The sequence below is a fragment of the Raphanus sativus genome, chromosome 6, assembly GCF_000801105.2.
Source record: "Raphanus sativus cultivar WK10039 chromosome 6, ASM80110v3, whole genome shotgun sequence".
Taxonomy (NCBI): Eukaryota; Viridiplantae; Streptophyta; class Magnoliopsida; order Brassicales; family Brassicaceae; genus Raphanus; species Raphanus sativus.
Genome location: NC_079516.1, coordinates 15469325 through 15482154, shown reverse-complemented (window position 1 = coordinate 15482154; position 12830 = coordinate 15469325). Strand labels below are relative to the sequence as shown.

Genomic DNA, 12830 nt, shown 5'->3' with positions numbered 1-12830 from the left:
AACCTCTTTCGATAGACACAAATAGGAATTCCCAAACAACCGACAGGTTGGTACGATGTTCTCATATTTACATAAAAGTGAACGGTTTGGATTAAACAGACTATGAAAGAAGTGCACCCGATGCGTGCCACGTCTCCACCGGGCTTTACTCAAATAGTGGTCCCGGTTCGAAAGCCAATCGCACGTGGAACCGAGTAAATTATGTCCGGCTCGGTGTACAATAAGATCGATAGGACCCAATTTTTTCTTTTATTTTTCTCAAGTTTTTATTTGTTCTATTACAACAAAAATATAGTAACATAACTTTTTTATTTAATTTTATCACCACTCACCGCCCCTCATTTTCCCCAGATTTGGGAAGAGGCCTAGTCATGGGCCTAGTTATGTAGTCCTTTACACCTATGGAAGTCTCACTTGCATTCTTTATTTAGTATTTACATACTCATGTCAAAAGATAATAGCATCAGAACTCGTTAGATAATAGATACCCTAAAAATATAATTAACCAATTTTTTTTGGGAAAAATTGAAATATACCCTATTTATGATTTAAATTTTGAAAAATACATCTAGTTTTTTTTTTTGAAAAATACACTTTCTTGTTTGTAAAAAGACATTTTGTCCTATTTTGATTAGAAATTAGAAATTATAATAATTAATTTTAAAACTTTGATTAGTACTTTCCATAATTATTATGTTGTAAGAATTACTTGTGATCTTTGTTGTTATTTCTTGACGAAGTTGGTATCATTTTGTGTTTTTGCGATTGAAAAAAAATTTGGATCTCTTTAGTTAAACAGTCCATCCTTTGTCACATCACAACAATAGATAATTCAAAGAACTTATGAACGACAAAATACATAAAATTATGTGCAAGATTCCTTATGTGTTCCATGAGAAAAAATTCTCAGAATATATTTTATTTTAACAGCATTTTTCAATTCAGGAAAAAAAATGTAATAGAGAGAGGAGAAATACATTCACACACTCTTTGATTCTAAAAAAAATGTCTGAATTTTTTTTTGGGTATTAAATAAAAGAATAGCAATTTGTTTGGGTTGTTTCATGTATGTGTCGTATATGAAAACAAAAAAAGTCACCAGGTTAGAATAAGAGATCATTTAGTGATTTGGTAAAGTGATCAACAAATTTTGTGTGTGTTTTAAAGGTTGATCTATTCTATGAATAAGGATGTGGTTGATCATGAAGCAGTTAAGCTAATAATTTATTTTATGTTAAGAGTATTAAAAAGTATGATTGTTGATAAATTTGTTTTAATTTTTTAAATACGCATTTTATGTTTTAAAATAAAGTATCAAGTTATATTGGATAATATAAATAAGTTTGGATAATTTAGTCATTTTACCTATAAATAAGTGTAGTTTTCAAAAAATAAATAAAAGAAAATGTAGTTTTCAAAATATAATCTCATCTAAATGTATTTTCTAAATTTTCCCAAATTTTTTCTTTATTTAAATAATAAAAAATCAAACGATTTATAAATTGACAGCATATTAACAATCTCTCAAAGAGATTAGGAATCTCATGAACTCGTCTCCTTCTTTCTTAATTATCTTCTGTTTTTCTATATTAATATTGAGAGATTTACTAAAAGACTTCCACTAACCATACTCTAAAATACATCGGCTTGATATATTATTTATTTATGGCAAATATTTTACTACAATTATGAATATGATTATAAAGTTTTGTTTATGATTTTTATATGACATTGATGTTGATGTAGTGAGAATAGAAAATTAAAGTGCAGAAAATAAAAGATACAAGTTTCTCTTTTCGAATTCATTAAAATAAGAAAGTATTACACCAATCTTTTCTATTACAAGAATCCTTTATGATTAGTCCAATCCTAAGCTAAAACTCACCCTAGAGTCTAAATTTCTGTTTATCAGGATCTTCCAAATTCCGAACTAAACTCCCCTTGAGTTCAGACTTCAATTTTCCACTTTTCGGAAGTATTTCACCAAGTAAGTCAGCACCCAACGCAAACCAGTAACACAAAACGCTTGATCCTCCAAGCACACACACAGCTCACCATGAACTACACACGATGGCTAACTCCACCACACAAAGCGCCAACAACAAGGCTACCCAAACTAAATCCACATCAGATTCTCAGAAACTACTTCAGACACTGCCTCGACACCAAGCAGATAACACCAATATACAATGAGATCCTTTCTCTCTTCTATACAAGATCTGACTTTTTCATAAGATCCTTATATAACAGACTAGAACCTGCTCTCCACGTCTTTAACTCGCTCTCCAAGTTTTCCACTTGTTCTCCAAGTCTTTCCAATACGCATAAGGTAACTTTCCATTTACCTTAATGAAAAATTTTATCTTCAAGTAAACTTCCTTTTGCTTTATGGAAAACGTCTATATGTCTTCAAACATTTATCCTCTTTTCTTTTCCAAGCTCATCAAGTCTATGCACATCACAAAACTCGATCTCATTCAGTTTTATCCTCATGGGACACGCATGTACTACCTCCTATAATACTTCACGAACTGATACAGAACACCTCTGCAAACTGCATCTTTCAATTGACGTATAAAGTTTCATTTATGATTCTGCATATCACCAAGATTTTCTAAGTATTTTGTCACTCTTGCACTATTGAAAATTAAGGTAGATCATTTTTGTTACAACTTCTCAAATTCAAAGACGTTTAACTAAAGTTTTTCAGCAGAGAACACAAATGCCCAGGTGATATATGTTACATTTTAGCAATATCTACCTCTACCATCATTTTCTAGAAAGCAATATAATAAAATCATTTACAGTTGCATTGTGTAACATTTTCGTTGCAACACAAAAACTTTACTTTCAATAATGTGAGCCACAGAGCTCAGTAGTCGTTTGATACCATTTGTAAAGGCTCATCCATTACCGTTTTATGGTCTCCATGACCGTCCACAATCTATGGCTAATGGCTCCACTATTATCCGACAGCTGCTTAGCTATTTTAGAAGCTCAGAATATTTGTTCTTTTCTACATATAAGTTTTATGTTTATACGATTATAAATTAAATTTTAGTGGCTATCAATCTTTATTTTTCAGCTATAGAAGGCTTAACCGTAAACTCTTTCGAGATAAATTAAAACCAGTAATAATAAAGTGCATTTGATGATATTAATAACAAAACTATTTTTTATAATTTTCTTAGATGGACCACAATTTTCTAGATATAAAAGTAGTTTCTATGCGAAGAAACCGTTGCTCGAAGCAAAATGGGAGTGCATTTTATAGAAATGTACGCAACAATTTTTCCAAAGGAGTGTACATAGAACTCACTTTATCGGCAGCCCATTACAATAACAATTTTTGCCTGGCTTTTATAGCTCGTCTGGTGAGCAAAAGGACGTTAATGTACAACACAACATGAACTGATAACAGTATGTACAAAACATATTTTTGAGACACTTTGGAAATTTCAAATAACTAGTGAATAATTGTAAGGCCCATCAGTCTTGTAATCGATATTCTTTTTTTTTTTTGTAATCGATATTCTCTCTTTACGTATTTGAAATCCAGACAAATCATTGATAATTAATGAAACAAATTTCTGAAATTCTTAACGTGAAGATATATGGTTTTTTTTGTTTTATTTAGTAGGATGGGTTTATTAAAAAAAGTTATAGATAATTTGCTGTAAAAAGAATAAACTTTATGTTACAGAAATACTATGGGTTAACAAAATGAAGAAATCATTGATAATCAATTTGTAAATCCTAGCAATTTTTAAACCAATACATGATCAAAAGCCGAAATTTACCGAATCTGTAAACAATTCAAGTAGAACCTGGAAACTATAGAACTCTTTACGAATACCTATAATCCTTACACAGTATGCCTATAGATTTTTTTTCTATTCTAAAGCACAAATCGGTTGACTAATCAAATACTGATACAATAACATCTTGTTGTTGAAAAATATCAAATACTGATACATGAAATAAGTTTACAAAAATAAATTAATAAAAAATGTTTCCTAGAACTCAAACAATATTTCCTAAAATCTCTCACAATACCACGTTCAATCACTGAAATAAAACTTTATCTTATATGAATATTTATTTACTAGATTTTACATGCCTTTTAAAATATGGATATATTTGTTGTTTTACATTTTTTTTGAAATTCAATTTTCATATTTGTGTTACATAAAAATGATATATATTTTATTTTATCTTTAAATAAAAAATAATTGGACTAAACTTATATCAATAGGCCATGTTCCTAATTTAATAAAATACTAGATTCTGACCGACTTTAAAAGGGCAAGAATATTTTTTGCTTTACATTTATATAGAAATTTATTTTTATATTTGTATTTTTAGTTATATTTATATTTTATTTGTTTAATATTTTTATCAAATAATTAATAAGAAGTTTTAATCTATTCAATTAAGATAGTTGGACCACACTTATATTAATAGATCATGATGTTGTTTTAATAGAATAAAATCACATTTAATAAAAAGTTAATAGAATAACCCATTAAAAACCTGTCTAGATGAGTTTAAATGAATAGTTTTTATTTCTATCAAAAAGTTGAGATTATTGAATGATATAAAGAAATAATTTGGAAAAAATGAGCAAACGTAACTGAATAACATGCTAATATTACAGTGATAATTTATGTACATAATATAACAGATTTCAATCATATTGTAGTATAATAATATAATATAGGTTACCAGTCATATTCTTCCTTTTTTTTGACGAAAGATATTCTTCCTTTTTCTGTAACTTAGCAAACGTATTCTATAAACCCCAAAAGAAGAATAATTGTCATTATATATAACTGTCTGCAAAGAAACAAAAAAAGAAGTTGGTACTGTGAAATTTAGAAAGAAAGTTACACAGTTCTGCAATATAATTTGTTAAAATTATTTTAGTTGAAAATAATAATTGGTGGTCATGATCCAGTTTTAGTAGTATTGATATTTTCCTTTCTATTTAATATTTCTTTGCTCTCTCTCTCTTTTCTTCTATGTCTCTCTTTCATCTCATCCATGCATTTTCTCTGTTGAGTTTTCTACTAAAAAACATTCTATACAAGTTTTAGGTTACTTTAATTAAGATTCAGGTTCCTCTTATTCTCAATTAATATTCTCTTAATTGTTCATTTTAGATTAAAAACTAGATCATGATCCGCGTGCATGCGCGGGTTTATCTTTTGATTCACATATTTTATATACATGTTGTATATTATTTAAAATTTATAATATAAAAAATTAGAATGGTCTGGAACCAAAAAAAATCGATCCGGACAAAAAAAATCAAATACCTACTTAGATCCAAATGTTGAGAACTCGAAAAATTCATACCTGAAATGAACAGATTTATACCCGACCCGGTGAGCTAAATTTCAAACATAATATCTTTTGTTATATTTTTAATTTATTTTTTTGGTTTGGTGAGATTTACTATTTATTCGAAATTTTTTTGGCTAACTTAATGGTATATATTCGTAGGTTTCTTTTTTTCTGAACAGGAAAAAAAAAAGATTTGGGTCTTGATTAAATTTATCTTATATAACAAATTGCTACTATAAATAATTTTTATAAAAACTAATTTTGTAACAGTAATATCATTTTTGTTATAAATTAGTATATCATGGTTTATAGGTTCAAAGTATAGAATTTGCCGTCTTCATAGTATTGCTAATATTGATAGATGCAAGTTAATGAATACATATAATATATTGTATTATTATTAATCTGTCGTATAGTATTATATGTTAGTACATGTATTATTAATAATATATCTTATAGTATAATATGCTAGTGAATGTATCTAGCTTATAGTAAAATATATGCAATATAAGGAAACATGCGTAGTGAATATAATAATAAGGTAAGAAGTGAAAAACTATGGTAATGATTGATATTAATTATTTATAAAAAAACATGTCTAATAATAAGTAAATTAATATAACATTAATTACATAAGGTCCAACTTTAAATCCACCTAGAAGAAGTTGTAATGTTTCTGTTTTAATAAGATAGATGAAACTCGAGTATAGTGTGTTCAAAAGCTTAATTTTTGGTAGAAGAATAAAAAATAAAATTTTGTCAGCAAAGAAGGTAAAAATAAACATCTCCAAATCTTATCTACAAAGTAGGTATTTATCCCTAGTGGCGCTTGAGGGAATTAAAAAACCCAATAAAACGAACTTGGGTTCAAACCCCACTGGCCACACGGATATGAGTTATCACTTTCGACTCATATGAATGCCTAAGAGAGGATCTATCCGTGGACTGTACCTCCACCCGGGGGTTAGACTTGTGTCATCATTGACCCGGGTTTAACCCTTTTAGTTACAAAAAAAAAGTAGGTATTTATTTATTTTGGTTTCTATTTTTCGATTGCTTAATTATATTTATAGATCTGTTTTTCAATCACTTATATATTTATAAAATTTGCCTTGCTTTTGCCTCAGAAGAAATACATAAACATATAAACAAAGATAAAAGACAAAAAAAAACAAATTAAGTAGCTTTCTCTGCAACAAAACAGAAGGGAAAGTTCAAAAAAAAAACAAAACAGAAGGGAAGCAGTACAGTTAATAATCTAAAAACAAGCGGTATATTTAGTTCTTCTCTTATGTGACTCCTTAAATATCTTTATTTTGTTTTTGTAGCTTTGAAGAAATCATATATCATGGGTAACAAATAATACTATTATGACACTATATATACCGAGTAAAAAGATTATCAACAATTGTGATGATGCAAATTGGATATTTACAAATTTATTTGATATGGTTTGATTATTTTTCACAAATTTGTTTTCATAACAAATCATATTTCGCTATCTTATATTTCTTTTTGTAAGCTATTAGAAATTCAATTTTGATTTAAAACAACAAATAAAGAGTACTATAGTTTTATTTCTTTAAGAATTTAAATACAGTTAAGCAGAAATAGACCTGTGCTTAGCACACGGGGTGATAATACTACTAAAAATGGAAATAAACCACAGTACACAAGAAATAGATTATGGAAAAAAAGAAACGTAACCTCTATGGCTTTAACCAGTAAAACAAAGATGAAAAGGTGATCTCAACCACTTAACTAAAAATCTCATTATCCTCGTTGTTCTCAGTGATAAACCTGGAAGCAAAAAACCTAAAATAGAGCAGATTCACGGCTTGAACACCACCTATTATGAAAAAATAGTACTCAAGTCTATTCTTGTTCAAGTCTTTATCTCCTAACCACGAGCGCCCTTCCTTGCGTGTCACGCTATCAATCACAATAATAAGAAGTGTGCATATATAACTCGCAATCGACGAGCTCAAGAAGAAGATCGCTCCCGCGACAGCTCTCATATGCTCAGGCATCTTAACCGTCAGAAACTCCATCAAAGCCACTGCCGAAAACGCTTCGGTTAGACCAGCAAGCATGAACTGAGGAAGCAACATTACAATCGAAACGGGAGACACAAACGAGCCCTTCTTTAGAGCGGCCGCTCTTCGACTTTTCTCCAAGAAACCTGCCACGAGCATACAAACGATCCCCATCACGATACCTATTTGGATCCTTTGTTTCATAGTTAACCTTTGTTTGCGTCCTGTGATTAGGCTCGCTATTGGTAGGATGACGCACTCGTATAGTGAGATCCAGACAGCAAGAGTAATCATGGAGATAAGGTTCATCCATCCTGCTGGGACTTGGAAGTTATGTCCGAACGTTTTCTCCATTTGAATGGCTTGGAGTATCCCGTATATGTTCTGTTGGTCAGTGAGCATGAAACACGCTATTCCTGTGACCCAAACTGGTAAAATCCCGGTTACGCATTTAAGGTTCTTCACCTGCTCCACACTGCATAATCTCCAGTTGTTCTTGGCTTTGCCTTCTTCGTTTAACTCGTTCGGGTCTGTTATCACTGCTGCTTTCTCAACAAATCTTAACCTGTCACAGTAAATCATCAAAAGAAGACAATGTTAGAGACTTGCAGTGCAAGAATCTAATTCACACACATTGTCACAGTGAGGTTCCAACTAAGATCATTTCCTGAATTACAATTCCTTAGCTTGTTGTAAAAAAAGAAGAAGAAATGTTAGAGACAACTTCGAAAAGAGTACTGATTACAGATTACAACTTCACATGTCAATGCCATTGTTTAGATTGCATTAAAAGTGAAAGAATATTTATATTTTTCTAAAAGAGTACTAATTTAGTTTCTTGTAACCAATGCAACTTTTTGTAAAATCTAATCACAAACATCATACATATTTAAAAAATTCCCATTTCTGTTTGCGTCTAGCTAGCATTTTAAAGTACATACAAAATCTTTAAAATACTAAATTTGTTTTTTCATTTGAAAAAAACACACACACTGTAACATGAAAAAATTTGAATTATAAAGTTTCTTTGTCTAAAAATACTAAAATTGTGGACTGATTTAAAAGGAATAACTATTTTTACAAATAGTTAGAAAATTATGTTTATTGTTAATAAATAATAATAGTTTTTATTGGTATCAAATATTAGAAGTTTTTAATATCTTCTACAAGATAAAACATTATTTACTAACATGTAAACGAAAAAAAACAAAAAAAAACAATCTTATGTAACAAACTAACCTCTCTCTGTTTTGGACCAAAGTGGTTGAGGATCCATCCTTAGAAGAGCCTAAGTAGAATGTTACACCTTCTCCAGATTTCACCTTACGTTTTTTACAAGCCGCGGCAACAACCTTAACCATGTCTGCGAACACACTTCCTTTAGGCTCTGCACAGATGTAAGTGTGCTGGCCAATGAGGAAGGTAGTGATAGAGAGTGCAAGACAAGCCGTGGGGATCATGAAACCAATGGCCCAACTGATGTTAGTCTGTATATACACGACACCCGTCAGTGCAATGACAAGAGCCACGGTGAAGGAGAAGTACCACCAGTTAAAGAATGTTTCAAGATTAGATTTGCCCTTTGTAGTGCTTGTATCGAATTGATCTGCTCCAAATGCGATGTTGCATGGTCTGATCCCTCCTGCTCCAATGGCTACTAAACCTAGGCCAGCAAAGAGAACGGCAAGCTGCCAGCGCTCGGGCGGGTTTGAACAATTTGTTGGATCTTTGCAAGCCTCGGGTCTTAAACGCGGGAGAGCCGCGGTAAGAGCAATTATTCCCATTCCCTATCAAGTGAAATTAAAAAAAAGGATCAATCTCTTATCTTTCACATTTACTATCAGACGTAAATCTTTTAGACAGCAAACAAAAAATATGATAAAATTAGCAAGGAGAAAATCTCCAAAATAACATGAATTTGAAATTAAATGATTAAGTTACTCTAAATCCTATGTTGAGAATTTTAATTAAATATTTTTCTTTGGTGGTACAAAGTACCCATGCTATTTTTGGTTGCTAACACAACTGTGGATGATATCGAATTAAAGATATTTATTAAAAAGAAAATAAAAATATATTTTATTTGACATCATAGGTATTTTCTCACCAACAAAAAAAAAAGGTTCTAGCCCTTTTTAATGCATTTACACGTCTAGTTGGAATGAAGAGAGGAAAGAAAAAATACGAGGAAAGAGGAGATGGAACCGAGGAGAAGGGTCCAGAATCTTCCGAGGTATGCATCAGAGACAAAAGCACCTGGGATACTAAGAAAATTGCACGAACCAAACCAGATATTGATGATGTTCACCAAGAAAATACCACCAAGATTGTATTTCGTCGTGAGGTACACCGATAGATTCCCTATCAAGCTCATGGACGCCAGCTTCTCGAATGACTCGTTTGCTTCACAAACCCAATGGAGTTTTCACTTCAGTCAATTAATATATATCCCATAAGAATAAACCCGTAAAATCAGAAAATAGGAGAGAACGTAAGTACCGATAATGTACTTGATAGCTCTCCATCCTCCTCTATGCTTTATGAGCGGATCTTGGTTTGTGGATTCTTGGTGAACATGTGGTGATTGGGTTGTAGAAGATTCAATGTCCATTATGTTCTCTTTGATTTGAGACGAAATTTAAAAAAAAAAATGTTTTTGATGGTGTTTATAGATTAGTTGCATGGAACTAGTAAAATAGGGAAAAGCCATACAGAGTGTATGTCCTACGTTCAAGCTGATTACTAGCGAATAGGGATTCCAAGTTTGTTATCGATACTGTTGGAAACTATTTTGTTTTATTTGATTCGTTTTTTCTATAAATACTTTCATGTTTAATTTTGAAAATTTGGAATTGGAATATATTGACGTGGATGTATTGTAAAGTCTACTTGGCCTACTTATTATGAACATTTATTATTATGGTTGTCGTTGACTCGTTGGTGGTATTGACAAGTGTGATCTCATCCGTGACCAAGATAACAAACATGCTTCTGTAAGACTGTAACTCATAGATTAGTTAATAAAACATTCTGCAACTCTTGTCCGTCCATCTTGTGTGCTCATGGTGCTTTCTCTCTATGTTTATATATCCATCTGGTCCGACGATCGAGTGTGCTAATTATTCAGAAACTCAAAATACTCGTTTACTTATCTGGTAACCATTATATAAATTTTCACGTGTTTTAACTTCAATTGCACGGTTATTAGTATTAGTCATATTTTCATAGATCACCAATTAATTCAACTGCTCTATTTTTATATCTGTTCAAAAAATTCATTTAGATCAATTTTATTAAACATATCCACGTACACCGTCATATACGAGATTATACACATTAATAATCATGAAACATTATTCCATTTTTAAAGATCGTTCTGATATAAATCACTTCACACCTTTCAGAATCACCTCAGGTTCCAAACGAAGGATTTCTTGATCAGAAAGTAACTTTGACATCTCTTCCTCCGGCAAAGTCACTGAAACTGTCCTCCCAAACCCTTTCTCCGGCGACGGTATAACCATGATCACACCTTCTCCGCCATCGTTTCCAATCCGGTAACTCACGTGCATAGGCTTAACACCCTCCTCAAACACGGCCTGGTACATCAACGGCTCTCCTTCCACGATCATATGTTCCATGTTAACAATCGTCAGGTCCTTACCATACATCTTCTCTTGGGACCTAGCCCGTTTCAGACCGGACCTGATTTTCTCCACGTTCAGACTCGACACATGTTCGTTGAGTAAACGTGCGACGTGTCCTATCGCTACTTCCACCACGTTAGCCATCTCAAGAGACGAAAAGTTCAAAGCGTTACCGAAGAAACCGTAAGGAAGCGGATTAGACAAGAGCCTCCTGAAGTCCACACATAAGCAAACTCGATCACTCTTGTCCTTCACCAGAGCGACACGTGTCCAGAAAAGAGCGGCGAACACATCAAACGGCGTCGCTTTCGGGGATATCTCGTGGATGGAGTGTTCATTGATACATCTCGTGAAGGCGGAGCCAGAGAATCTAAAAGTGGCGGTGGCTGTTTTGGTTGAAACGGGCCCAGCGATGGGCTTGGAGAAGGAGTCGCGGTCGGAGTTAACGGCGTCAGTATCCGTTAAGTTGTAGGGCATAGGGAAAAAGGAAGGAGGTTGGGTAATACACTGACGGCGTTGAGCTTCCGTCCATGACTTTAAGAGAACTGTTAACGTTGTTGCGTCTGCATGCATGTGTGGACAGCTCAGACCTATAGCCACACCTCCTCCTTCGAATTCATTGATCTGTTAAAATCATTAAATATATATATATCGATACGTGACAAAAAATATATATATATATATATATATATTGATATATATATTCCCCATTGTAACCAATAAACAAATATAATTAATTTTAAAACTTTATTATTTTTTTTTAACCAGGGGTGATCCAAAGGCTTTCTAGATCCAAGACTAATCTTTCTGAGACCGACGGCAATCCACGTATTCTTGCGATTTAACGCTATCTCCGGTGGCCAAGCGGAATCGAACTCATGACGGAAGCTCCAGCCGGAGCCTTTTTACCAATAGGCCAAGACAACTTAGTTAAAACTTTATTATTATTAACTAATAAAAACTACATGAAAAAGGTAAAAATGTATTTTTCGAATTTTTTTAGACATTTAGAAATAACGAAGTATAATGTATGAACAGATGGTAAACGAAAACATATTTTATATAAAAATATATCAGAATATATTTTCCGTGCAATTTGTTCATAAATTATACTTCATTGTTTATAACTTTGTGAATATTTTTTTTACATATGTGTATTTTTTATATCAGAAATGAAAATATAGAAGACTACCAAAAAAACAAACATATATATATATATATATAGTTGATATATATAGTTGACAAATAAAAAAATATATATAGAACTTCAAAATATTTTAATACCTGCATGCGAAACGGCGACCAAGTACTAGGATCTTCTGGCATGTCTTCCCAAGCCGTTAGATCAGATTCCTCATGTCCATCAGCTGATCTCAGCCACTCATCAATACCAACAGAAACTTTGGCTTTCAAGACTCGAAGTCCAGCATCGTTACACTTGACCTCCAAGATCCCTTCCTGGGTTTTATTGACCCGACCAATTACGGGCGGGTACATCGAGAGGAGCTCCGACAACGGAATCCGAACAGAGTCAAGGTCAAAGGATTTGAATGGACTACGAGGATAGTAGAAGATGACATGGACCGTATGGGGAGTCACAGCGTTGTCTAAAGCGGAAAACGTGTGTACCTGACCCGATCGAGATGGCTTGCTTGATATCGCGGTTAGCATCGACTTGACTTCAACCCGGTTCTGTCGGGAAATACCCATTTTTCTCTATAATAATATACTTTTTGGGGAATAATTATTATAAAGATCGAGAGAAAGAACCTGTTTATTGGTATATGTGTCTTGAGGTAAC

General features: G+C 32.4%; 2 protein-coding genes across 2 annotated transcripts; both read right to left on the bottom strand.

Annotated features, from left to right (window-relative positions):
* Window positions 1-6889: 6889 nt before the first annotated feature.
* LOC130496029 (protein NRT1/ PTR FAMILY 2.8-like) lies at window positions 6890-10035 on the bottom strand. Its single transcript, XM_056987764.1, has 4 exons — window positions 9882-10035; window positions 9568-9785; window positions 8622-9169; window positions 6890-7947 (listed from the first exon to the last, which is right to left on the bottom strand). Exons 1-4 carry the CDS (start codon window positions 9991-9993, stop codon window positions 7104-7106), a joined length of 1722 nt encoding a protein of 573 aa, XP_056843744.1. The 5' UTR covers window positions 9994-10035; the 3' UTR covers window positions 6890-7103.
* A 600-nt stretch (window positions 10036-10635) lies between these two features.
* LOC108833779 (protein ECERIFERUM 26-like) lies at window positions 10636-12828 on the bottom strand. The gene is made up of 2 exons (XM_018607179.2): window positions 12314-12828; window positions 10636-11653 (listed from the first exon to the last, which is right to left on the bottom strand). The coding sequence occupies exons 1-2, from the start codon at window positions 12737-12739 to the stop codon at window positions 10769-10771; spliced, it is 1311 nt and encodes a 436-aa protein (XP_018462681.1). The 5' UTR covers window positions 12740-12828; the 3' UTR covers window positions 10636-10768.
* Between the last annotated feature and the right edge of the window lie 2 nt (window positions 12829-12830).